The sequence below is a fragment of the Coregonus lavaretus genome (assembly GCF_964263955.1).
Source record: "Coregonus lavaretus genome assembly, chromosome: 1".
NCBI classification, from domain to species: Eukaryota; Metazoa; Chordata; class Actinopteri; order Salmoniformes; family Salmonidae; genus Coregonus; species Coregonus lavaretus.
This window is the reverse complement of record NC_139988.1, coordinates 74,084,678-74,110,835: the sequence shown is the minus strand read 5'-3', so window position 1 is coordinate 74,110,835 and position 26,158 is coordinate 74,084,678. Positions and strand designations below refer to the sequence as shown.

The 26,158-nt window shown below is 40.5% G+C and overlaps 2 protein-coding genes across 2 annotated transcripts in view; both read left to right on the top strand.

Moving 5' to 3' along the window:
• Positions 1 to 4,224: 4,224 nt before the first annotated feature.
• On the top strand, positions 4,225 to 8,916 carry LOC311149205 (fructose-bisphosphate aldolase A; the record flags this gene model as incomplete). Its single annotated transcript, XM_084186290.1, has 7 exons — positions 4,225 to 4,272; positions 5,750 to 5,868; positions 6,296 to 6,562; positions 6,765 to 6,925; positions 7,787 to 8,045; positions 8,351 to 8,550; positions 8,824 to 8,916. The coding sequence occupies exons 2-7, from the start codon at positions 5,757 to 5,759 to the stop codon at positions 8,914 to 8,916; spliced, it is 1,092 nt and encodes a 363-aa protein (XP_084042416.1). The 5' UTR covers positions 4,225 to 4,272; positions 5,750 to 5,756.
• Positions 8,917 to 10,591: 1,675 nt separating this feature from the next.
• The window catches only part of LOC311129575 (integrin alpha-M-like), an 83,225-nt gene continuing 67,658 nt past the window's right edge, over positions 10,592 to 26,158 (top strand). The window contains exons 1-6 of the mRNA XM_084161915.1: positions 10,592 to 10,649; positions 19,851 to 19,959; positions 23,762 to 23,865; positions 24,397 to 24,467; positions 24,580 to 24,694; positions 25,088 to 25,215. Coding sequence (XP_084018041.1) covers positions 10,607 to 10,649; positions 19,851 to 19,959; positions 23,762 to 23,865; positions 24,397 to 24,467; positions 24,580 to 24,694; positions 25,088 to 25,215 — 570 coding nt within the window. The 5' untranslated portion in view covers positions 10,592 to 10,606. The remainder of the gene's footprint in view (positions 10,650 to 19,850; positions 19,960 to 23,761; positions 23,866 to 24,396; positions 24,468 to 24,579; positions 24,695 to 25,087; positions 25,216 to 26,158) is intronic.

The window sequence follows — 26,158 nt, the reverse complement described above, 5'->3', positions numbered from 1 at the left end:
TGAAAGCTAAAAGATGCCAGGTATCAGGAGTCAAATAAACTATGCAACCCCACTTAAAGTGCTGCATGAGACACCCTGATATAGTTCTGTGATCTGTGATATACTTCTGTGAATCACTGAGGCATTGTGTGTTTGTGTGTTCTTTGTCCTCAGAACTTTCAAATAACTTGAGGTGTTTTATGATTAATAGTGATGTTGTGCTTTTGGACACACTGTCCTCAGGCTCCAGCTTTATGTTTATATGTTTTTATGTTGATGTGCTATTGTTTTTAATTGATTTTATTTTATTTGTATATTTAACCTATTCTTGACTCTGTGGTTCTTGCACTTGTTTGGGGAACAGGATGTCATTATTTTTATCTACATTTCTGCCTGAGAAATGACACCCTGATATAGTTCTGTGATCTGTGATAAACTTCTGTGAATCACTGAGGCATTGTGTTTTTGTGTGTTCTTTGTCCTCAGAACATTCAAATAACTTGAGGTGTTTTATGATTAATAGTGATATTGTGCTTTTGGAAACACAGTCCTCAGGCTCCAGCTTTATGTTTATATGTTTTTATGTTGATGTGCTATTGTTTTTAATTTATTTTATTTGTATATTTAACCTATTCTTGTCTCTGTGGTTCTTGCACTTGTTTGGGGAACAGGATGTCATTATTTTTATCTACATTTCTTCCTGAGAAATGACACCCTGATATAGTTCTGTGATCTGTGAAACAGTTCTGTTAATCACTGAGGCATTGTGTGTTTGTGTGTTCTTTTTCTTTAGAATTTTCAAATAAACTTGACGTGTTTTATGATTAATAGTGATGTTGTGCTTGTACTATTTTGGACACACTGTCCTCAGGCTCCAGCTTTATGTTTTATGTTGATCGTATTAAAACAAAGAAAACAATCTGAAGTTGTTGTTTTTAAGTTATATATACCATGATTTTTCCGGTCCGGCCCACTTGGGAATATATTTTCCTCCATGTGGCCCCTGAGCTAAAATGAGTTTGACACCCCTGTTCTATGTTGGCCGGTGTGGTTCCCAATCAGAGGCAGCTGTCGCTCGTTGTCTCTGATTGGGGACCATACTTAGGCAGCCTATTGGCACTGTCTAGTTGTGGGATCTTGTTCCGTGTAAGGTATGTTGTGTGTGCTACCTTGGACTTCACGTTTAGTTTCCTTTGTTGTTTTCGTCGTGTGTTTATCAGTTCAATAAACATGTACGCATATCACGCTGCGCCTTGGTCTGACCCGTCCTTCAACGAACGTGACACACGCAGATGTGACAGATCAGGAATAGGCCTACCTCTCATCGGTCAGCATGCGAAGCAGCGCACAATTTGACAATGCTACTGACATTGCTTTGGGTTGTTCGGCATTCAAAATTACTTGTAGATCAATGACTCCCAACATAATTAAGATATAATTTATAAGTCCACGCGAGATAGAAATGTGTCTTCTTCTTTTATCCAACTCCCAATATACACACACATTAGGTTAGAGAGGTTGGAGCAGAGCACATTACCCAATGAGCAGTTTAGGGGGTTAAGTTCCTTGCTCAAGGGAACATCGGCAGTAGGTGGCACCTGAGATATTGACGCCAGCAACCATCCCTGACAGAATTTTTCCCCTGTCAGCACTGGGATTCGATCCGGCAAAACTCCGATTGCTGGCCACTTCTCTAATCGCGAAGATACCGCTGGCCCCCTGCTTAGTTCGACTTAGTTCGGTTAGTTCGACACTGAAGGAGAGGACGCAGTTGTCCGAAAAGATTAGAGGTAATTCTTAACATTCAAATTTATTTTCTGACCGATGCATGCATTTGGATTGGTTTGGGGTCCTGTGCCGGGGACCAATGCATTGGTGAATCATTACATCCCTATCATTAACACATGAGAAATGTCTCACCCAGTTTTGACATGATAACTACACTTTGCTCTCATGTTGCGTTGAAGTTACATGCTCTTATTTACAGTGTTTAATTGATATGGTCTTTATATGACTAATCATGCAAGTTAAAACGCATATATAACTGATTAACTTTTTAAGTCCTAAATACCACATTGTGAGGCACATGTTGAAATTGCATGAGATATAAAAGGACAAAAATGAGAAAGCTCATGCTGCAATCAGCAGAACTTTGAGTAGGTCTGATTCTCAACTCCGTGTTGCCTCTTTTCAGGAAGTCAACAGTCTATTGCAGTGCCTCAGTCTCCGACACATTGGCCGTGTGTAATTGTTGGTTACACCTCAGCAAACGCACTGCAGGTTTACATGCTAAACGACGTACAGCCCTAAAGATGTGTGACATGAGCTGTCATATCACATTATGACTTGCCCCAGCATTTGGCCAACATTTGGCATTTGACAGCTGCAGCCCACTTTTACTCTCACAGTGAACACACAAGGCCTTCAGATTTCCTTCATACACCACACACCATCTAAAGGAGATGAGATGTGTCAAAACCAAACCGTGAGTAAACCTCACAATCAACATATATATTGGATCAGAAATTGAAACAAACTCGAGGTGAGACAAGTACAATGTTTTCATGCATGTACAACATTTGCCAAGACAACCACCTGATCCCGCCCTGCCAAGCAAAGGCCATAGAAGGTCAAGAAAAGGTCAAGGATCATCACACAGTGTTGCCATGTCTGGATTGGATTTCTAAGAGCAGGTTAGCCGGGGTTAACTTCCTGGATTGCTCTTTCAGAACGTTCTCACTGGTGGAACTCTATGAACTCACAGCTGGTTAGCTGGTTACACTTTATATTAATTTAGCTGGTTACACTTTATAATAGCTTAACCAGTTACAGTTTATAATAACTTTCATTAATTAGGAATTATACATGTTTATGAATATTTATTAATGTTTAAATGCTTCTTCATTCATTATAAATGTTATACATGCTTATGAATTGTAATGCTGATAAATGTTTACAAATAATGAAATACTTATTTACTCATAGTGTATACATGCAAAATAAAGCAGGCTGATTGTGAGAGTTGACTCAGGATTTCAGATGTAGGAAAAGGAATCTCATTTGAATAGACAGTACTAAAGTAGAATCACTCCCGATTCAAACTGTAGTAGGAGAATTCCTACATGCGGTTTCCATCTTTAGAAAAGATGCAAAAAAAGAAACCTTGGTAACACTTTACTTAAAGTCAACAGGTATAATGCATTACGATGTGGTTTTTATACCTTGTACGTCTTGTCACAAGTATGTCCGTTGAAAACTTGCTATATAGGCAGACATAAAACCTTTTCACTCAAGGCCCTTGATTCCCTATCCCTGATGTAGTTTTATTCCAACCTGAATATTTGTCTACATTTATTCCCCAACCCTCTCATCCCATGGCCTCTCAGCTCTTTTCCCCTCTCTTCCATTGATTTTGTAAGGAAACTCATGGAGAAAAAGGTGTAGATTCACGCGCAGAACGTGGCAGGTGTTTATTTCGCCTTCGCAGAAGGCAGGAAACGTGGTCACAGGCAGGCAATGGTCATACACATGTAGGCAAACAGGCAAGTGAATCAAAACTAGGACTGAAGGCTATAACTAGTTCTCACAAACGAGCTAGGAAAAGGCTTAGTAGAGTAAAAACGAACAATACCTCACAAGGCACAAACAGAATGAACTGAACTAAATAAGAAGCTAATGAGACCACGTGAGTAACTAACACAGGTGAAATCAATGAACAAAAATGAAAGACAGGGCTACGTTCAAAAACACAAAGAAACAGGGCTACGTTCAAGAACACAAGGTGAACTAAGAAAATGAATACAGAACCTTACAGATTTTGCTTCATATTCCCCTCTTTTTACTCCTATATGGTCCTGTGTGGCTCAGTAGGTAGAGCATGGCTTTTGCAATGTAATGATGATCACCATATGGAAATGCGTGCTCGCACTACTGTAAGTTGCTTTAGATAAAACTGTCTGCTAAATGGCATATCATATTATTTAATGTGCACCCACTTATTTGTTCTCCTCACCATCCTTCTCTCCCTCTCACCATCTCCTGCTCATCGCCCATCGATTCACTCTTTGCCCTTTCCCCAATAGCATGGGACGCCTAGCTGCGTTACTCCAGCACGTTTTCTTTAATGTCACCGCCCTTCTCCGGTTGCTTGCCATTCTTTTTTTAGCCGGCGACTGAAATGTGAGGGGTCACAATGGGAGGATAAAAAGTGTCCCATTCGGGCCAGGAGGTTGTCGAGAACTTTAATCGAATCTTCTCCCCTCTCTTCTCCCAGCTCTCCTCCAACCCTCCAAGGTAAATTAATCAAATCATATCTTAATAAGAGGGAAATTAATTATTTATTTTCCAACACTTATATCGAGCTAATATATTTATCATATCTTAATTTTAAAAAAATCAGTATTTATTTTTTTAAATCTAGGATAGCAAATGTTAGTAAGGCTCTGGTTGCTTGTACTTTATATATTTGTATATTGCTCATGTAGTATGTGTGTGATATAGAATTGAAAGAGCACTGCAAACATTGTATGCTGGCATTACAAAACTTCTATGAGACTGCAAGAGCAAATGCATGAGTACAATTTTCAGAAGCAATGTTGTTATTATACGATCAATGGTGCATCAATGCTAATCAAAATGTTATGCATGCATTAGATACATCTCTATGCTAAAAACATTAATACAAGATTAATCTCTTAAATGCTCACTCAAGCTAGCATACCACAATGTTGCTTTGCTACATTAGGTATCATTGTTTCTTTGCTTTACGCTAGCCTCCTTAGACCAAAAAGTGGAAATAACTCACTTATTGCTTTTACTCATGCTGCACACTTTTAACTTGGCCTATACTGTACTTAACTGTACTATACTACAGCTACTGCACATAATGTTCTCAACAGAGGCATACCACCACACTGAGTTAGCGACTGAAAGAGGCTGCACACATGCACACACAGTACCCTTCTACATAACCACTCTGAGAGAAACACGAGGTGCTTTGGTAACAGCTGCCATGTTCCGATGTTTATATTTAGTTTGACCTATTGGATTGAGTGGTACTGTGACAAGACGGGGTTGGATAAAGGAGGTGTAGTGTGAGTAGTGGAGGGGAGAGGAGGGGGGAGCAGCCAACAGAAAGGTCAGGGTTAAGAGAGACTAGAAAATGGAAACGGTCATTCACATGCCTATCATGGCTGTGGGGGTGGCTGCTGCAACAGATTCCAGAGCTTAACATGCAGTAGGCAGGCATGCAGCTTATAGACAGAAAGACAGACAACAACAGTCACACAGCAATCTCAAATGGACAGACAGACAGACAACCATAGCTACACAGCACCCTCAAACAGACCTACAGTAAGAAAACAACAGTCATATAGCTCTCTCAAACTGACAGACAGAGAAACAGAAACAGATTATGGGGCATGTTAAGCCTATATATTACAAGAGAGGAAGACAGACAAAAAGAGTAACACTCGAATGACACACAGACAATCACCCATATAGACAGACGCAAATACTTGCCACTTCCTGCATCCATAGCTTACTTCCCTTTTCTTTGAACCTTTTCACATACTGTAATTTTACGGTGAAAGTAGTCTACACTCTTTTCACGTCACTGACTGCTTTTCATGAAATATACCTTTGTTTAAGTCTACCTTTGTTTATTTGCTACTTATCTATTTCTGTATGCGTTCTGTGTATCTCAAGCCCTCTCTCTCCACTCAGAATGTTAACCAGTGTCTCCCCCCTCTTTCTCTTCCTCACTGGTCAGAGTCAAAATGCCTCACGCATTCCCCTTCCTCACTCCTGACCAGAAGAAGGAGCTCAGTGACATCGCTCTCAAGATCGTCGCCAAGGGCAAGGGAATCCTCGCCGCTGACGAGTCTACCGGTACGCAAAGCTGGCCAACACAAACTGGTTGCACACACAATGTTAACACACACACACAGACACACACCTATGGAAAGAAAAGGCACAAATATTGTATGACATGCAAAGACATACTCATAATCAGAACAACTACATTGTCACAATGTATACAATGAGTGTTTTTTCACCTTATTATAACTTCTCCAAAACACCTTATGAGAACCAATAAGGAATACCACACTTCAGCTTGAAATGCTACTTCCAATAAGCCACCATTTCATAGTTCAGTTCAAGTTCATTTTATTTCATTCAGATGGCTAAGGACAATTGGACTACTGAATTGTGTAAATTCGGAATTCAGTTTAACCATAGAGATATAACATAATATTTGTTCTATTTCATTCTGTGAGTCTAACCCTCACTCCCTATCACTCTTTCCCCCCAACAGGCAGCGTTGCCAAGCGCTTCCAGAGCATCAATGCTGAGAACACTGAGGAAAACAGGAGGCTGTACCGTCAGCTCCTCTTCACCGCCGACGAGCGCGCCGGTCCTTGCATTGGTGGCGTCATCTTCTTCCACGAGACCCTGTACCAGAAGACCGATGCCGGCAAGACCTTCCCCGAGCACGTCAAGTCCAGAGGCTGGGTTGTAGGCATCAAGGTTGACAAAGGTGTCGTCCCCCTCGCCGGAACCAACGGAGAGACCACCACCCAGGGTAAGGAGGAAGAATAGGAAGAATCAATGGCATTCCCAACTAATGGGCATACAGACATACAGTACAACAACATACAATCATTTGTATATAAGTTCAAAAATGGTTTTTATATTATTCCAACCTAGATTAAATACTTAGTAGCCTTGGCTTGTGTGAGCCAGAACCAATTTTCTCTCCCTGCCTCAATACATTTCTTTGTCAGGTCTGGATGGCCTGTATGAGCGTTGCGCCCAGTACAAGAAGGACGGTTGTGACTTTGCCAAGTGGCGTTGTGTGCTGAAGATCACCTCCACCACCCCCTCCCGCCTGGCCATCATGGAGAATTGTAATGTCTTGGCTCGTTATGCCAGTATCTGCCAGATGGTAAGAATCACACAACAAATACCCTTTCTTAAGGCCTCAGTGGTCTTGTTAGTTCATTAGCTCAGGTAGTTAAAGCACAGTGCCAACAATGGCAAAGTTGTGGGTTCAATTATCCTATGGCCCTCAAGTTACCTTAGAATCATTGACTCTCTTGAAACAAATGGGTTACACTTTATATAAACTTTCATGAAATAAGCAATTATAAATCTATTAAATGCTTATAAATTCCTCAGAAATTATTAAACTTTTTTTTAAATCACAGTATCAGAAAACACTTTATTTATTTATTTTTTAGATAAGTGTAGAGCAGGGATGGGCAACTGGCGGCCCCCGGCAGTCAGGGTTTCAACTTACTCTTGCGAGTTAGAATAGTAAAATACACTAAGTGTATTTGGTTGTGAATCAGCAGTTTTTCTCTTGTTACGTCAGTCACCGATAGTCAATTAGCCCATGTCAGCATTTATTTTTTTGATTGCTAAGTTAATTTAGCGGCCAGCTATTTAAACTTGTTATCATGGTTGAATTACCGGCCGGGGGGGCCCTGTTGATTTTGGTAGTCAGTCTCACTCATATATCATATTAAAAATGGCAAAATCTTCTCTCTGCTCCATGGCTAAATGTGTAGAATTGCAGCAAACTTTAAAACTAAAACTAAATAAATGTCTCTCCATTGTCAAGAGGGGGGCCACCCACCCCCATCAAAGTTGCCCAACCCTGCTGTAGAGGGATAGAGAGGAAAGATAGGAAGAGAGCCACCCACCACTAACGTTTCACAGTTCGGACTGTTAACTGTCATGGTCAACAACATGCTCCATTGGCTAAAAGTGTCTTTTAGTACTCATGACCTCTCCTCTCTTCTAGCACGGCATTGTCCCGATTGTTGAGCCCGAGATCCTCCCCGACGGTGACCATGACCTGAAGCGCACCCAGTATGTGACTGAGAAGGTCCTGGCCGCAATGTACAAGGCTCTGTCCGACCACCACGTCTACCTGGAGGGTACCCTCCTGAAGCCCAACATGGTCACTGCCGGACACTCCTGCTCACACAAGTACACCCACCAGGAGATCGCCATGGCCACAGTCACCGCCCTGCGCCGCACCGTGCCCCCAGCAGTTCCTGGTGAGCGGCCAACAACACACTGAATACAGCACAATATACAGCACGATACACATATACATTTCTAAACATCCACCTTCACCCTCTCACACTCGATGTTATGACACGTTTTCACAAACACAAACACACTCTCCATGAAAATGGCACTTTCACATGCAGTATGTAGTTACATTATTATATGTTTTATATTATAGTGTATATTTCACATACAATTGTGTTGTATGTGAAGTATACAATGTGTTGTTGTATATTCTTTAAGTAGGTTTTTACAATAAAATAACCTCTCTTCTTCCCCTCTTCACCCACAGGCATCACCTTCCTGTCCGGTGGCCAGTCTGAGGAGGAGGCATCCATCAACCTGAACGTCATGAACCAGTGTCCCCTGCACAGGCCATGGGCATTAACTTTTTCCTATGGCCGTGCCCTCCAGGCATCCGCCCTGAAGGCATGGGGTGGAAAGCCTGCGAACGGCAAGGCTGCACAGGAGGAATTCATCAAGAGAGCTCTGGTACAAATAACCAAATATATTTTTCAAATGTATTTGAATAGATTTGGCATATATTTCATATATGATTGTCATATATTTGGCATTATATATAAAAAAAAGTATATATTTCATATATTTTGCTCATATTTCATATGCGATTATTTATGGCTGGACAGAGGCCACATGTTTATATTATGGACATATAGGAAGCCACAATGTAAATTCCACACTTAGAAAATATCAGCAGAAAACAAGTTTATGTTGTTCTTATGTTGTTCTTCTTTCCTTCCACAGGCCAACAGCCTGGCCTGCCAAGGCAAGTACGTCGCTTCCGGAGACAGCGCCGCCGCTGGAGAATCACTGTTCGTGGCCAACCACGCTTATTAAGCATGGACACTCACCAGTATCCCTCTCCTAACCCTCCCCCCACCTCCCTGTCCCCTCCACCCACCTCCCTGTCCCCTCCACCCTCCCCCACATGGGGAGTGCCATGTCTTATCCGGCACCTCCTAAGAAGCCGTCTCTACAAGACCCTTTGCAACATCACTCATTCGGTACCTCAGTACGGAGAAAGAGAGAGAAACGGAAACCTTTCTTTGGGCTCTTGCTTCAGAGAGAAGATTACAAAAAAATTTGTTCTGCCTCCATACCCTCTCCCTACCATTTTACACATTTTTTAGGTGAAGAGATTCCCATCGTCATGTTTTTACACAACATGTAATATTACTCCTGGGTCTGTGACACCTAACTCAGTATAATGTTTGTACTGGAGCTACGGAATAAACAATATGTTGCTTTTCCTTCCTTATTTTATTTCATATTAACTGACAATTTACACAACATAATTGAACTGCCTGCTTGGCGCAATGACTACTTCCTATTTATTTAGAATGTACTGTTAGACGCCAGTAAGTATTACCATAGAAAAAAAAAACAAGAAGAGTGGAGACTGTTTAATGTCGACATTCCAGCTCAAAGGCTTTTCTCAACACCAGTCTCACTGGACAATGCACTTTAGCAAACAAGAAGGCACATCAGTAACAAAGAGGCATAGTGGAGACACACCTCTCTTTGAGACAATTAATAAGAATAAGGCATTTGTAAGAAATTATAATAGTAATAATAGAAATTAAGGTAAATATTATCAAGAATATCCACCGGGTGATACGAGCAGTTAACAGCAAATAGATGGCACAGCAGTTGAGCTCAACATAGGGCTGTTATGAAAGCACAAGTGAGTCTGTAAAAAGAAGGTTGTATATTCTGTTGATTACATACATTCATTGGGCAAGAATGTGCATACAAAAGTATCCAAATAAAAGTGCTTAATCATAATCATCTTCATAATAATAATCATCATCATCATGATCCTCAAACTTGTAAACCTTTACCACAACAGATAAAGAGTAGCAAAACAGATATATTGACAAAACAAGAAGGCCAATTGAGCTATAGTAGATTACAACATTGCCATCTTTAGCGAGGGGGGGGGGGGGGTGTTGACAAAGAGAGACAAAGACAGACAGAAAGTGAGAGAAAGAGAGGGATGTTAAATGGCAGGGGTCCCCAATTACTTTCAGCCGTCGCCCAAATTTTCCTTGAGCGGATGGTTGTACACTGCAAATTGACCCAAAAATATATATTATTTGGCAAAACAGAATAATTTCAAACCTTGATTACATTGAGATACCATCACATATGCCTCTCTATTTATGCGTGGGAATACTTTTTCTTGGTTTCTTGGTGATTTTACAGTATTTTATGTAAAAAAAACAAAAAACAAAAACATTTGTTATTGTTTTTTCCCCAAATAAAATCACCTGCGAGCCGAATTTGGCCCGCGGGCCGCCTATTGGGGAATCGTGTTATATGGCAAGAGAAAGGTGGAAAGCCAAATGGCGAGAGAGTGGAAAACATTGGATTAAATATTGGAGGCCTTTCACTCCATCAGTTCAGCTGCTACTTGGAAATGTGTAACCGAAGCCATTTCCTCTTTTTCAAGTTCCTCTTCTCAAACTGACACAACTATAAGACCTCAGAACTCAGACCTCTCCTTCCATTCGCGGTCCATGGGAGCATGACAATGGATTGGATAATACCCCTTTCATTCTACTTATCAGGTAGGCAAAATATATTTACTGTAACATTGCTGGAAAAAATAACGTTCAGTTTTACTTGTCCATAGTCTGCCAATATTTTACTTTTCTAGTCATTTTGTGTATCATCCAATGACATAAAACATGCACATTTGGAAAGAAGTTGGGAAAATAAATCAGGGAAGCTTCTTTAAGTGCAAATGCATAGCAATTGGTTGCTAATCCCAGATGATTGATTGTCTTACCATACATAAATGCTTGATAGAGACTTTTATACATTTACACAGAACTTACTATTTATATATTTACAGTCTTGATTTTGCATCTCCACAGACTACATTTGTGACTTTTATGGATCCGTTTTTGCAGATCCATTGATACATTTTAGACATCCTCAGTTCTCACTTGTCATTCTTCCTCCTCGTACAAAACTACTATTACTGCTACTACTACTACTACTAGTACTACTACTACAGTAGTGACTTTGGGCTTGCTGCACTATTACTAAAGCCCTGTTTCCATAGAAATCTATCTCCATATAATGTGAGGGTGTGAGTAAATGCAAGCTTACGTTTTATGTTGAAACCTTGTGGTAGGAAACTTTATGAAGCCACAGGTTATTGCCTTCCTCTGACCATGTTGGGTTCTCTAGTTCTTTAATAGAGGGCCATACCAGTATTATTGAAAGTGTAGCATGCTTACAGCTATGAAAATGTTTCTAAGCTTTTACACATGAAACTTACTTAGTGTAATTATGAACCTGTCCATGATGCATAAACATCAGCCCCTTTATTCACACTCATAATGTATTACAAGACTTGCTACAGTATAAGCATTAATAACACTATAAGTGCTTGTTATATACACTGAACAACAATATAAACACAAAAGTATTGGTCCCATGTTTCATGAGCTGAAATAAAAGATCCCTGAAAGTTTCCATATGCACAAAAAGCATATTTCTCTCAAATTTGTTTACATCCCTGTTAATGAGCATTTATTATTTGCCAAGATAATCCATCCACCTGACAGGTGTGGCATATCAAGAAGCTGATTAAACAGCATGATCATTACACAGGTGCACATTGTGCTGGGGACAATGGTCCTCTGTAGCTCAACTGGTAGAGCACGGCGATTGTAACGCCAAGGTAGTGGGTTCGATCCCCGGAACCACCCATACACAAAAATGTATGCACGCATGACTGTAAGTCGCTTTGGATAAAAGCGTCTGCTAAATGGCATATTATTATTATATATTATAATAAAAGGCCACTCTAAAATTTACAGTTCTCTCACACAACACAATGCCACAGATGTCTTAAGTTTGAGGGAGCGTGCATTTGGCATGCTGACTGCAGGAATGTCCACCAGAGATGTTGCCAGAGAATTACAGTAAATGTTAATTTATCTACCATAAGCCGCCTCCAACGTCGTTGTAGAGAATTTGGCAGTATGTGCAACAGGCCTCACAACCGCATTGTGTGGGCGAGCAGTTTGCTGATGTCAACATTGTAAACAGAGTGCCCCGTGGTGGAGGTGGGGTTATGGTGTGGGCAGGCATAAGCTATGGACAACGAGATGTGTCACGCTGCATGAGGCAAATGGTGGTCACACCAAATGCTGACTGGTTTACTGATCCACGCCCCCACCCTTTTTTAAGGTATCTGTGACCAACAGATGCATTTCTGTATTCCCAGTCATGTGAAATCCAGTTTAAGGCCTAATGAATTTATTTCAATTGACTGATTTCTTTTTATAAACTGTAACTCAGTAAAATCTTTGAAATTGTTGCATGTTGCGTTTATATTTTTGTTCAGTATATTTTGCCAAATGGTTTAGTGTGTGTGCGTACTGTGTTGCAACATGTCATCAAGAGGTCATCAATTCATGCACGTACAGTGGCTTGAGAAAGTATTCACCCTCCTTGGCATTTTACCTATTTTGTTGCCTTACAACCTGGAATTAAAATATATTTGGGGAGTTTGTATCATTTGATTTACCCAACATGCCTACCACTTTGAAGATGCAAAATATATTTTTTTGTGAAACAAACAAGAAAAAAAAACAGAAAACTTGAGCGTGCATAACTATTCACCCCCCTAAAGGCAATACTTTTGTAGAGCCACCTTTTGCAGCAATTACAGCTGCAAGTCTCTTGGGGTATGTCTCTATAAGCTTGGCACTTCTAGCCACTGGGATTTCTGCCCATTCTTCAAGGCAAAACTGCTCCAGCTCCTTCAAGATGGATGGGTTCCGCTGATGTACAGCAATCTTTAAGTCATACCACAGATTCTCAATTGGATTGAGGTCTGGGCTTTGACTAGGCCATTCCAAGACATTTAAATGTTTCCCCTTAAACCACTCGAGTGTTGCTTTAGCAGTATGCTTAGGGTCATTGTCCTGCTGGAAGGTGAACCTCCGTCCCAGTCACAAATCTCTGGAAGACTGAAACAGGTTTCCCTCAAGAATTTCCCTGTATTTAGTGCCATCCATCATTCCTTCAATTCTGACCAGTTTCCCAGTCCCTGACGAAGAAAAACATCCCCACAGCATGATGCTGCCACCACCATGCTTCACTGTGGGGATGGTATTCTCGGGGTGATAAGAGGTATTGGGTTTGCTTCAGACATACGTTTTCCTTGATGGCCAAAAAGCTCACTTTTAGTCTCATCTGACCAGAGTACCTTCTTCCATATGTTCAATTTTAGTGTTTGTTTGGGGAGTCTCCCACATGCCTTTTGGCGAACACCAAACGTGTTTGCTTCTGTTTTTCTTTAAGCAATGGCTTTTTTCTCGCCACTCTTCCGTATAGCCCAGCTCTGTGGAGTGTACGGCTTAAAGTGGTCATATGGACAGATACTCCAATCTCCGCTGTGGAGCTTTGCAGCTCCTTCAGGGTTATCTTTGGTCTCTTTGTTGCCTCTCTGATTAATGCCCTACTTGCCTGGTCCGTGAGTTTTGGTGGGCGGCCCTCTCTTGGCAGGTTTGTTGTGGTGCCATATTCTTTTAATTTTTTAATAATGGATTTAATGGTGCTCCGTGGGATGTTCAAAGTTTCTGATACTTTTTTATTACTCAACCCTGATCTGTACTTCTCCACAACTTTGTCCCTGACCTGTTTGGGACTCTTGGTGGTGGCTCTTGCTTAGTGGTGTTTCAGACTCTGAGGCCTTTCAGAACAGGTGTATATATACTGAGATCATGTGACACTTAGATTGCAACCAGGTGGACTTTACTTAACTAATTATGTGACTTCTGAAGGTAATTGGTTGCACCAGATCTCATTTACCGATTCAAGACGAAGACTGGGAGGGGGTCAAGGGGTCCGAGACCTTCATTGTAATTTTGTCAAATCACCAACATAAAAAGAGTTCAAAATGTCCAGTATTTCTGTGATCATATTTTAGAAGAACATATAGATTCTTTAGAAATTCAGAATGGTGAAAAAATGCATGCTCAGGGCAAATAGAGCCACTCTACAAAATATTACTAACCCAAACACAGTGGGGAACAATGTGGGCCTTCTACGCTTTCAGAGAAAGGCTAAGGATTTATAAAAAATAACATTAATAATTATTATATTATTCTTTTCAATTATGTTCTGATTTAATCTCTTCAGTTTTTTGTTAGAAAGGAAAGAGAAGAGAAAAAAGGATCCAATCAGAATTTTTATTTAGTGTTCTATGGAGAGATAAATCTAGCTAGCTAAGTAAGCCATTGGCTAGGCCTTCAGAAGCTTGATAGAAGGCATCTACCATTCAAATGTATTAGGGCAAAATGTTGGAGTGACAGTGGAATCAACCAATCACATTAACTTCACATTAACAAAAGCTAGCTAGCTAGACCATGGGAAAACATATGGAAGGCCAACAAGTCACTGTGCAATTGCTAGCTAGCTTTTGTTGTAGGCTAGTTTGCAGCGGCTGCAGGAGGTATTATCGAAGTGGATGATGTTGCTAATTTGTTAGCTTCTCCCTTTTCAAGAATAACTTTCAACAAGAAGTTAAGTTAAAAAGTATCATCATCTGGTGAGTGGAACTGTGATTTGTTATTGCAGCTGGCATGCTGTTTTTAGCCATCTCTTTGAAAATAACTTGTGAGTGAAACATATGTTGCATTTAAACTTTAGATCACCTGTTACTTTGTGTGCTAATCGTGAAATGTTTTTTTTTGCAATGGGAAGTAATAGTTGTACATTTCGATTGGGAAATGCTTAGCCTAATGGCTGTGTTTTTGTATTCTTATGATTGGGACCTAATGCTGCTCCATGCAACAACCAGTTGAGAGCTGCGCGCTCTTGCTGCCTACAGATGGTATTCCGCTGAAACTAGGCTATGTCTGCTGCACACGTGAATATTTCATAATAATATGTAATATTATGAAAGATAATATTAAATATTATTTAATAATATTTCATGTGCTTTGTGATTGTGTAGGCTACTTTGTGCATGATTTTGAGAACGGTGATCAGCAATAGCCAATGAGAGCTGGCCAGAGAAGAAGCCAGTGAGATGACATTGTTTTGCATCACCCAGAATGTGTAGACTCTCGAGCAGGAGCAATGACTACTACCAGAGCAAAGTTGGCTATTCTCGGACGCTATTTACGTGAAATAGTATGCGTCTGCATTTGCCTTTAACAAGAGCCAAAGTTTCAAATCTTTACAGCTCTGAAGTTCACCAGCAACGTTATTCAATTCAAAATGTTGGCTAGATATTTCAACTCTGTATGGCAAGTTTGAATGTCTGATTGAAAATGTTTATGAGGCTGTTTTAAGACACAGCTCGTTGAATCTACATTAAATCTAATCACATCATTATTTTCGCAAGACAACATAGCTACTTGAACTAACGCGTTAGTAAACCCGCTAACATTACAATCATGCAGTACAGTTAGTCAGGAAGCAGTTTAGCAGTTACACTGGCGAGCCCCGGTGGCAATAAATTAATAAAACCAAAAGCTTACCTTGACTTGGAAGAGTTCCAGTGTTGGATAGCCATAGCCAGCTAGCGAACATAGCATCCCCCTCTGTTTGAGCCGGGTGTTTGAGTAGGCCAAACTAGCTAGCTGCATTGGCTAGCTAAGTAAGTGATAGTGAAAGTAAACATTTTTTTAAAGAATAAATGAATTTCTTCAAAACTGTTCAACTATTTTCTTGCTCTCACTTTGAGTCAACTACTCGCCACATTTGATGCACTGCAGTGCTAGCTAGCTAGCTGTAGCTTATGCTTTCAGTACTAGATTCATTCTCTGATCTTTTGAATGGGTGGACAACATGTCAGTTCATAATGCAAGAGCTCTGATAGGTTGGAGGACGTCTTCCGGAAGTTGTCATAATTGCTGTGTAAGTCTATGGAACGGGTGAGAACCAGGAGCCTCCTAGGTTTTGTATTGAAGTCAAAGTACCCAGAGGAGGATGGGAACTACAGTGAGGGAAAAAGTATTTGATCCCCTGCTGATTTTGTACATTTGCCCACTGACAAAGAAATGATCAGTCTATAATTTTAATGCTAGGTTTATTTGAACAGTGAGAGACAGAATAATAACAATCCAGAAAAACGCATGTCAAAAAATGTTATAAATTGATTTGCATTTTAATGAGGGAAATAAGTATTTGACCCCCTCTCAATCAGAAAAGTTCCTGGCTCCCAGGTGTCTTTTATACAGGTAACAAGCTGAGATTAGGAACACACTGTTAAAGGGAGTGCTCCTAATCTCAGCTTGTTACCTGTATAAAAGACACCTGTCCACAGAAGCAATCAACAATCAGATTCCAAACTCTCCACCATGGCCAAGACCAAAGAGCTCTCCAAGGATGTCAGGGACAAGATTGTAGACCTACACAAGGCTGGAATGGGCTACAAGACCATCGCCAAGCAGCTTGGTGAGAAGGTGACAACAGTTGGTGCGATTAATCGCAAATGGAAGAAACACAAAAGAACTGTCAATCTCCCTCGGCCTGGGGCTCCATGCTAGATCTCACCTCGTGGAGTTGCAATGATCATGAGAACGGTGAGGAATCAGCCCAGAACTACACGGGAGGATCTTGTCACTGATCTCAAGGCAGCTGGGACCATAGTCACCAAGAAAACAATTGGTAACACACTACGCCGTGAAGGACTGAAATCCTGCAGCGCCCGCAAGGTCCCCCTGCTCAAGAAAGCACATATCCATGCCCGTCTGAAGTTTGTCAATGAACATCTGAATGATTCAGAGGAGAACTGGGTGAAAGAGTTGTGGTCAGATGAGACCAAAATCGAGCTCTTTGGCATCAACTCAACTTGCCGTGTTTGGAGGAGGAGGAATGCTGCCTATGACCCCAAGAACACCATCCCACCGTCAAACATGGAGGTGGAAACATTATGCTTTGGGGGTGTTTTTCTGCTAAGGGGACAGGAAAACTTCACCGCATCAAAGGGACGATGGACGGGGCCATGTACCGTCAAATCTTGGGTGAGAACCTCCTTCCCTCAGCCAGGGCATTGAAAATGGGTTGTGGATGGGTATTCCAACATGACAATGACCCAAACCACATGGCCTAGGCAACAAAGGAGTGGCTCAAGAAGAAGCACATGAAGGTCCTGGAGAGGCCTAGCCAGTCTCCAGACCTTAATCCCATAGAAAATCTGTGGAGGGAGCTGAAGGTTCGAGTTGCCAAACGTCAGCCTCGAAATCTTAATGACTTGGAGAAGATCTGTAAAGAGGAGTAGGACAAAATCCCTCCTGAGATGTGTGCAAACCTGGTGGCCAACTACAAGAAACGTCTGACCTCTGTGATTGCTAACAAGGGTTTTGCCACCAAGTACTAAATCATGTTTTGCAGAGGGGTCAAATAATTATTTCCCTCATTAAAATGCAAATCAATTTATTACATTTTTGACATGCGTTTTTCTGGATTTTTTTTTTGTAATTCTGTCTCTCACTGTTCAAATAAACCTACCATTAAAATTATAGACTGATCATGTCTTTGTCAGTGGGCAAACGTACAAAATCAGCAGGGGATCAAATACTTTTCTCCCCTCACTGTAGCTGTCCTCCAGCTACAACATGGTGCTACCCTACAGAGTGCTGTTGAGGCTACTGTAGAACTTCATTGCAAAACAGTGTGTTTTATTCAATTATTTGGTGACGTGAATATATTTAGTATAGTTTATCTAAAAATGAAAACTTTTTTAATGTTTTACTTTTTATTTTTATAAAATTCACTGAGGAGAATGGTCCTCCCCTTCCTCCTCTGAGGAGCCTCCACTGCCTCCACTACACCACTGGCCCTTTGTGTTTGACAAAAAGTGCACTCTCCTACATGAGTGCGCTGGTATTACGGTTGCTGTCCTTTCAGCATCACGAGCCTGTCACACACTGAAGGTCCAATAGGTTTGCCACTGCTCAAACATGTCTATAATAGATATAAAGACTTTTACAATTTTCCCCTGGCTCCCCTTACTAATAGTGAGCGCACAACTTTCCAACAATTTCCCCCACTCTTCCCTACCAGGGAGTCAAGGAAATTCTGACAAAGTTTGAGGATATCTTTCAATGAAAGTAAAGGACAGTAATGTTATGAGTAAAGTAGGAATCCCAGGTTTCAATAGGCGATAAGATATTAATGTTTCTAGTAAGGAGTGTATATATTTGGCCTGGTGAAGCGGTTTTATACGCTGACTGAATTAAGCTGATAATTATGGGTTTTTACTCCGCTGGTCTCAGGAAGAAATTAGGAGTCTTCACCAATGTTTCCTCTTAGCTGCATGTGTGCACGGGCACGCAGCTCCGCTTGGACTGCTGTGCAGAATAAATATCAGACCGCGCAGAGAAGCACGAAATTGAACTTAACTCAACTTTCTAGTTTTCACCTTTAGTTAACACTATCAACATTTCCCTCTACTGTGGGAATTGCGAACATTAGCCACTTTCAATGCAACATACCGAAACAAAACGAACTATGCAAGAGATTTTCTTGTAGGCAGAACACACAGGAGTAGGATTCTGTTGCATTGACACCTACTCTAAAGACCGGTACGGCATAACCAATCAGAGCTGCAGTATCCCTATATGCAAGTAGACCATTGCCATATATGGATCTGTGCCATTCCTTTGAACTGGATTGTGTTTCCAGCATGAGTGGTTGCGAATAGATGCGCTTGTTTTGAGATCAAAGCGAGAGCTGCATGTAGCCACTTGTGCACATTTATTAATATTTTTTGCTAGTAAGTCAGTTATTAGCCCAGTTATAGCTAATTTCTAGTCAGCAATGGGGGAGTGGTTGCTTATTATAAGAGCACAAAACGTATGCATTTCTAGCCATCTTTGAAAAGGTAAAGAGCATTTTTTTCTGTCTTAAAGAGGCAGTGTTGTATTTTGAGAAAGGCTTGAATAAGCTAAGTAGCCAATAGGCAGAGGGTAGCATAATTTGTCTGATTCTCTGTAATAATGGGATGGGAATAATAATGAAGTTTATTTTGTAAAGTGGTTTCTTGCATCAAACAACACCTTTTCAGTCACCTCCTTGTCTGAAGGACAAGTGGATAAACAGTCTCACGGAATGTAGGCCTACAATGAACACCACACATTGGCTGCTACTGTAGGCTGAATGATAGAACAGCTATTTCCATGTTAAAATGTTACTGGATGCATTTTCTCCATTGATTTTGATGATAGACCATTCTGATAGGCCTACATTATGATCAGAAAGCCACAGTAGACTACTTGGCCACTGTTATAACTGTAACTTAAAGTGGGTATAGCCTCATTGTTCACAATAAACACATGCCAGAAATTGCACAGAATTTTCATAACGTTCAAGTTTGCGCTCAGCAGACCTGAAATTTGCTCAGTGCCAAAAAAAATTAGAGGGAACATTGGTCCTCACTGTCCAAGACCGATTTAAGACTGAGTAAAAATGTATCCGACACCAAGACATGACCAAGACACTCGATATGTGGTCTTGAGACCAGACTCGTACTACAACACTGTGAGACATACATGCACAAATGGTATGTTACTAGTTTTGTCTCTTACATTTTGCATGTAACACTGAGTCAGACAGCATGAGGACATAAGTTGAGGATTTACATTTAATCGAGACCTGTCATCACACTCACAAAACATCAAAACTGTTTCAATATCTTACACTCTTCAATACATTCTCATGCATGTTTTGAAAGAAAAAGTGGAATGTTTGGGTTGTGGTAATGCTGTTTCTGGTATATTTTCTCCTCCGCTTAGTGCCTCAAGGTGCTTTGGCTTTTAACATTGACCCTGATGCTTGGATGTACGTCAGCAAACCTGCTGCTGCTGGGTTTGGGTACAAGGTGGTACAGAAGAGCCAAACAAGGTAAGAGAAAGCATAGAACTCATGGAGGTAAGCCTAGTGACTTGGTTAGACTTTTTAAATTTTTATTATGTGATTTTTCCTCAGTGGACAGTTTATTAGGTTTGTAGAGGCTTGCTATATAAAGCAGGCAGACAGGCATCGAGGTACTCAGTTACTGTTCGATTGAACGTTAGAATGGGCAAATCAAGTGACCTAAGCGACTTTGAGCATGGTATGATCGTCGATGCCAGGCGTACCGGTTCAAGTATCTCAGAAACGTCCAGCCTCCTGTGCTTTTTTCGCACAACAGTGTCTAGGATTTAGCGAGAACGGTGTGACAAACAAAAAAACATCCAGTCAGCGGCAGTCCTGTGGGAAAAAACAGCTAATTGATGAGAGGTTGAAGGAGAATGGCAAGAATCACGCAAGCTAACAGGAGGGCCACAAACAGGCAAATAACAGCGCAGTACAACAGTGGTGTGCAGAACTGCATCTCAGAACTCACAACTTGTCGGTCCTTGTCATGGATGGGCTATTGCAGCAGATGACCACATAGCTAAAAACAAGAAGTGGAGCTAGTGGGCACGCGATCACCAACACTGGACAATTGAGGAGTGGAAAAACATTGCCTGGTCCGACGAATCCCGGTTCCTGTTGCGTCATGTTGATGGCAGAGTCAGGATTTTGGCGTAAGCAGAATGAGTCTATCGCCACAGTGGTGTAATGGTGTGGGGAATGTTTTCTTGGCACACGTTAGGTCCCTTGATACCTATTGAACGTTTCATGCCTGAAGAAATCAGGCTGTTCTGAAGGCAAAGGGGAGTCCGACCCGGATCTAGATGGGTGTACCTAATAAACTGTCTGTGAGTGTATATTTCTACACTATGATGTTGGAATAATACTGTGAAATTGTGAAAATTATGATGCCCTTTTAGTGTAAGAGCTGTTTGAAAAGGCTGTCTGAAATTTCAGCCTGTTTTGGTGGGATGGATTTTTGGGTAAAAGACCAATAAGAAAGAGCGTTCCAAACCTCTCTGCTAATAACAGCTAGTTTTCAGTTTTCCCCTCCTAACTCAGACCACTCCCAGACAGTCCTAGCAACATTTTGGCTTGAGAAATTGCTTTTGGCTAAGAAGCTTTTTTTTCAAAAATATTATTCTTGAAAACAATCACAGTAAGGTACTTAAATGTTACCCAGAAATGATTTGATATTGAGGGAAGAAAATGGCTGGATTGGACCTTTCACATGTTTGCTTGGGCTTTTTAGTACAAAGGTATTTGAATACTTTTTTTAATTGTAAGATACAAAAGTAATAGTTATGCTTTTTTTCTTAATTTCAAACGTACATAAAAAAGAACCCTTCTGATGAACCAAACTAGTAAGATATAAAAGTAATAGTTAAGCTTTTGTCTTAATTTCAAATGTAAATATGAACCCTTCTGATAAATCAAACTACCTAGCCCAGTTCAGATACAACAGCCAACATAAGACAAGATAAGACAAAACTAGTCAGTTTTAAAATAGATGCAATGGAATGCAGACCGTGGGGGATAGAAAAAGGACTCCGGATTGGCGCACATTCAACAAATCTTATCTAACAAAGTGGATATTCCGCCATGATTAATGTATTGTAACAGGCCCACAATGTGGTCACTTAACTCTTGTGTGGTGTTCGGGTCTGTGGGACCCATTTTCAATGTTTACTAAAATAAAAATTATACAATTAATACTTTTTTCAACCTGAGACTCATTGGCCTTGGCTCATTTTCTGTGAAGAACGTGTAAAATAACATATTTTCATTTATATTACATATGTGGTGTTCGGGTCCACTGGACCCAAGGGTAATAAAAGTGTGGAAAAGTGTGTAGGTGAAAACAAGTAAAAATGAAACAAAAAGGTTTGCTGTGTGCCTTCACTCTGTCTTCCTCCTCCCTAGGCCTGCTGTTTCAACATAGCACCAAGAACCTGTCTGTCTCCCTGCCTGTCTCCCACTTTTCTCGCACTCTTTACCCTTTGTAGTGTGTGAAACTACACAATGTCTTGCGGGAACCTGCACAATGTTATTACAATACATTATTTCAATACATTATTTCGATATATTGTAAAAATGCAGTATTTTCCCACACTCTACCCCAGCCAGGTGCAAATTGGGGGAGGGACACAACAAATATATAGCTTTGCATGTGTGGCTCTTTACCACAATCAATCAGTTTGGCAAAAAAAATCTCTGCTCAGAGGGCCTTAGACATTTTTTTTGCAGAGAGAGAAGCTAGTGTGGAAGAAGCGTCTTCCACTTTGGAAGATGAAGAATTTTCAGAATATGAGGATCATGTCTCTGGACCGCCTTGCCTTGTTTCACAACCCTGGGCCCAACGTTACTGTTGATGAGCAGCTTATGCCATTTAGGGGCCGCTGCCCCTTCAGGCAGTACATACCGTCTAAACCCACAAATAATGGAATCAAGATCTGGGCTGCCTGTGATGCTGCTTCATCATATGCGGGGAACTTGCAAGTGTATACTGGGAAGCCAGATGGAGGAGCCCCTGAGATGGGTTGTCCTAGACATGACACAGGGACTCCGTGGCCACAACATCACATGCAATAACTTTTTTACTTCGCACAAGCTGGGACAGGAGCTCCTCAAGAGGAAGCTGACGATGGTAGGAACAGTATGAAAAAACAAACCAGAGCTCCCACCTCAGCTGTTGAATACACGGAACAGGCCTATCAATTCCTCTAAGTTTGTGTTCACGGCCAACACGTCCCTAGTGTCCTACGTGCCAAAGAAAGGCAAAAATGTGGTACTCATGAGTATGCTGCATAGGGATGGGAGAATCTGTGGCCAGGAACATCAAAAACCAGACATCATAATGGATTACAATGCCACAAAAGGAGGGGTGGACAATTTAGACAAGCTGGTGACTGGCTACAGCTGCAAAAGAAGAACCCTACGCTGGCCACTTGTGATATTCATCAACAACTTGGACATCTCGACATGTATTGGGGTTGACATCCATACAACCATTATACCCTGATTTTTACCTCAACATAGTGTGAAATACACATATAAATAATAGCCTAAATGTAGACACATTTTGCTGGGTGGCAATGAGGAGATTCGGGATCTTTCCCCCACGGCATCTTTCCCCCACTCGTTTCCATGGCATTTCCATTGTTTTGGTCGAGTTCCATTGACCTCTTTACCGCATCTATGTTGTGTTGTAGAACAGCTGACTGAAGACCGGGCATTCAGATCAAACAGATGAGACGTGTAGTTGAGACCGTTTCCATGGTAACGGTGCCTCTTTACAATGACGTGATGAAACTTTGAAACAAAGTTGCCACTTGTTGTAGCAAGGTGTTGTAGCAAACGAGTATCATGAAATACATGCACCAGAAACAGGCCAAAATGTGTGACTTGTCAGAGAAATATTAGCAAGGCTAAGCAAGGCTAGCTATAGCTGCAGCAAAATAGCTAGCTAGCCATCTGCTTGGCTAGTTAGCCAGCTGCTTGGCTAAAACAGAATGTTGGCACATTGTTCTCTGATTGGCTAAACGGATCAGTCTCATCGCAAAACTTTAGCTCAAGATTTGACATGTTGAATCTTGGAAACTCCAGCAGCCGACCTGAGACGTTCTAAAACTAGACCGTTCAGATCAAGTAAACTTAGTTCTAAATCTGCATAAAAATGTCTCGTCCTGTCGTATGTATCTGAACTTGGTTTTATAGTTTTTGGTGTTGTATTTTAGTCTACTACAGACATTTCATAAATGTTGGTAAATTAATATAACATAAACATACCTCTGACCTCTCTCACAAGCTTGCTCATAAGTGCCCCCCTAGAGCAGTATGAGGAAAATGAGAGGGGAAAAGTTTACCAATATCTGGTCGGAAAATCATCTTGCACACCATTGTTAATACAAGGTATGTATGGTAGAATATATTACGCAAATATGCATGTTCATTAGCAATGGGACATTTCTTGATTACTGTTGAGCCTACCTGTGCTGTCGGATGAAAACCTTGTAATTCTATTGTTGCTAATTTTCCTAATTTTCTTTCCATGTATTGAAAGGAGTCACTTCCCTCAATGTACTATAAACATTATATGACTCTAGGACCAAGAAAATGTAATCAAAATAGCTTTTGAAGTTTCATAATTGTATGTTCGTTAACACTAAAATATGGCAGTTTTTTTTTCCATTTCCTGAAGAGTTTCTCTTTTGGAGATATGAGATTTTCATCTGACAACGACGATAGACTTCTGTAGAATAAGAGATGAGTTGAGAGATGATACTTGACTAATCTCTAACAAGAAAATCGAATAATATTGTTTTTATTTATTTATTTTTGGGGGGGGGGGGGGAATCTAATAATACAAATACACATCTAAAATACTATATTTCAGTAATCCAGATGTTTATACCTCAAATTCTCCCCTGTTGTGTTTTAAAGTGCCCAGTCATGGGACCAATATGTCTCTTGGTTTGTCAATGACAATGGATCCAGTGTCACTAAAGACAATGGTGAGTGGAATGTGTGTTCACTTCTTAGCCATATTGATAATAACATTGGTGCATTGCTTTTCATGATTATTATCATATTGTTCATCATCTTCCCACCTTATGTTCCTTATAGGTATGCGGGCCAACCATCCCAAGAGAGTGTAAAACCATCACCACCTACAATGGGATGTGCTTTGAAATTGACCCAAGTCTTAATGTGAGACAACCTGTGCCTTCATTTCTGGAAGGTAATCCAAGGTTGTAATAAGGTAGTAGGGTTGGTTGAGTAAACATAGCTTTCATAAACAGACTTTCAAATCTCAAATATATAAAAATAAAATAGACCTATTGTGGTACAGATGCTGTCTTTTTTGTGTGCGTCCCGCCACAGCATGCCACATAATTATGGCGGGTTATCAGCGCCAATTCTTCAAATGCAATGCTTAAATGCTAAATTGGAATGCAAAAATGATAAATACAATGCTTAAATGCTCAATTGCAATGTGACAATGACAAACGCAATGCCTTAATATTACATTGCATTTAAGCATTTACATTAAGCACTTACGGTGGGGGTCTCTACCATTTGACTTCACATTATTTTTGCTCTCTTTTGCTTGTTTTCTGTACATTTTGACCAGAATGCCCTGGACAAACAGACATAGCCTTTCTATTGGATGGATCAGGAAGTGTTATCAGAACGGATTTTAACCAAATGAAAGCCTTCGTGAAAAATCTGATCAGGGAATTTTTGGGAAGGGATACTAAGGTAAGAACTACTTTTACATGTTATTATAGAAAGAAGAGCTAAAAGCTGCACTGTTTTAATTGCATTCTTTGGTGAATACTCAAAATATCATTGGTGATCAGGGTTGAGGTCGGGAAAAAAATATAATATTTTCAATGATTTCTCAATAAACTGAAAAGGAGGAGCTATTTATCATCCTTTTGTTTTATTCAAATCACTCTGAATTGAGTGGCTTCAATTAGAATTGACCCCAACCCTGATATTGCTCAACATGACAATATTTACTCAAATATGCCACATGTAGTTATTAGTTTATGTAGACGAGATCAACAATAAAAATGTCACTGAAATATTCATATGACTAAGCTTCTTGTTGGTATTTTGAGTGTCTCCATTATACTGATAGATACAGTCACGACCAAAATTGGCACCCTTGATAAAGATGAGCAAAAAATACTATAAAATAAATAATACAAAGAGTGAGCTATATTGTATGCCAAAACAAAAAGGTAAATTATATTATACTAATACAATTGAACTTTACCCAGTACCAGGACATTATAGCCAAAAACCTGGTTGCCTCTTCCAGGAGGCTGTAACTTGGCCACAAGTGGATCTTCCAGCAAGACCATAACCCCAAGCACATATCAAATCCACAAAGAAATGGTTAATTGACCACAAAATCTAAATTTTACAATGGCCATCTCTGTCTCCAGACTTGAACCCCATTGAAAACCTGTGATTTGAATTGAAGAGGGAAGTCCATAAGCGTAGACAAAGGATTTTACAAGGATCTGGAAATATTCTGTACATAAGAATGATTTAAGATCCCTCCCAATCTGTTCTGAAATCTCATAAAATATTTTCGAAAAATGCTCAGTGCCATTATCCTCGCAAGGGGAGGGTGCCGGAGTATTGAAAACAGGGGTGGCAAAAATCATGACCTCTATCTTTTTGAGAAAAT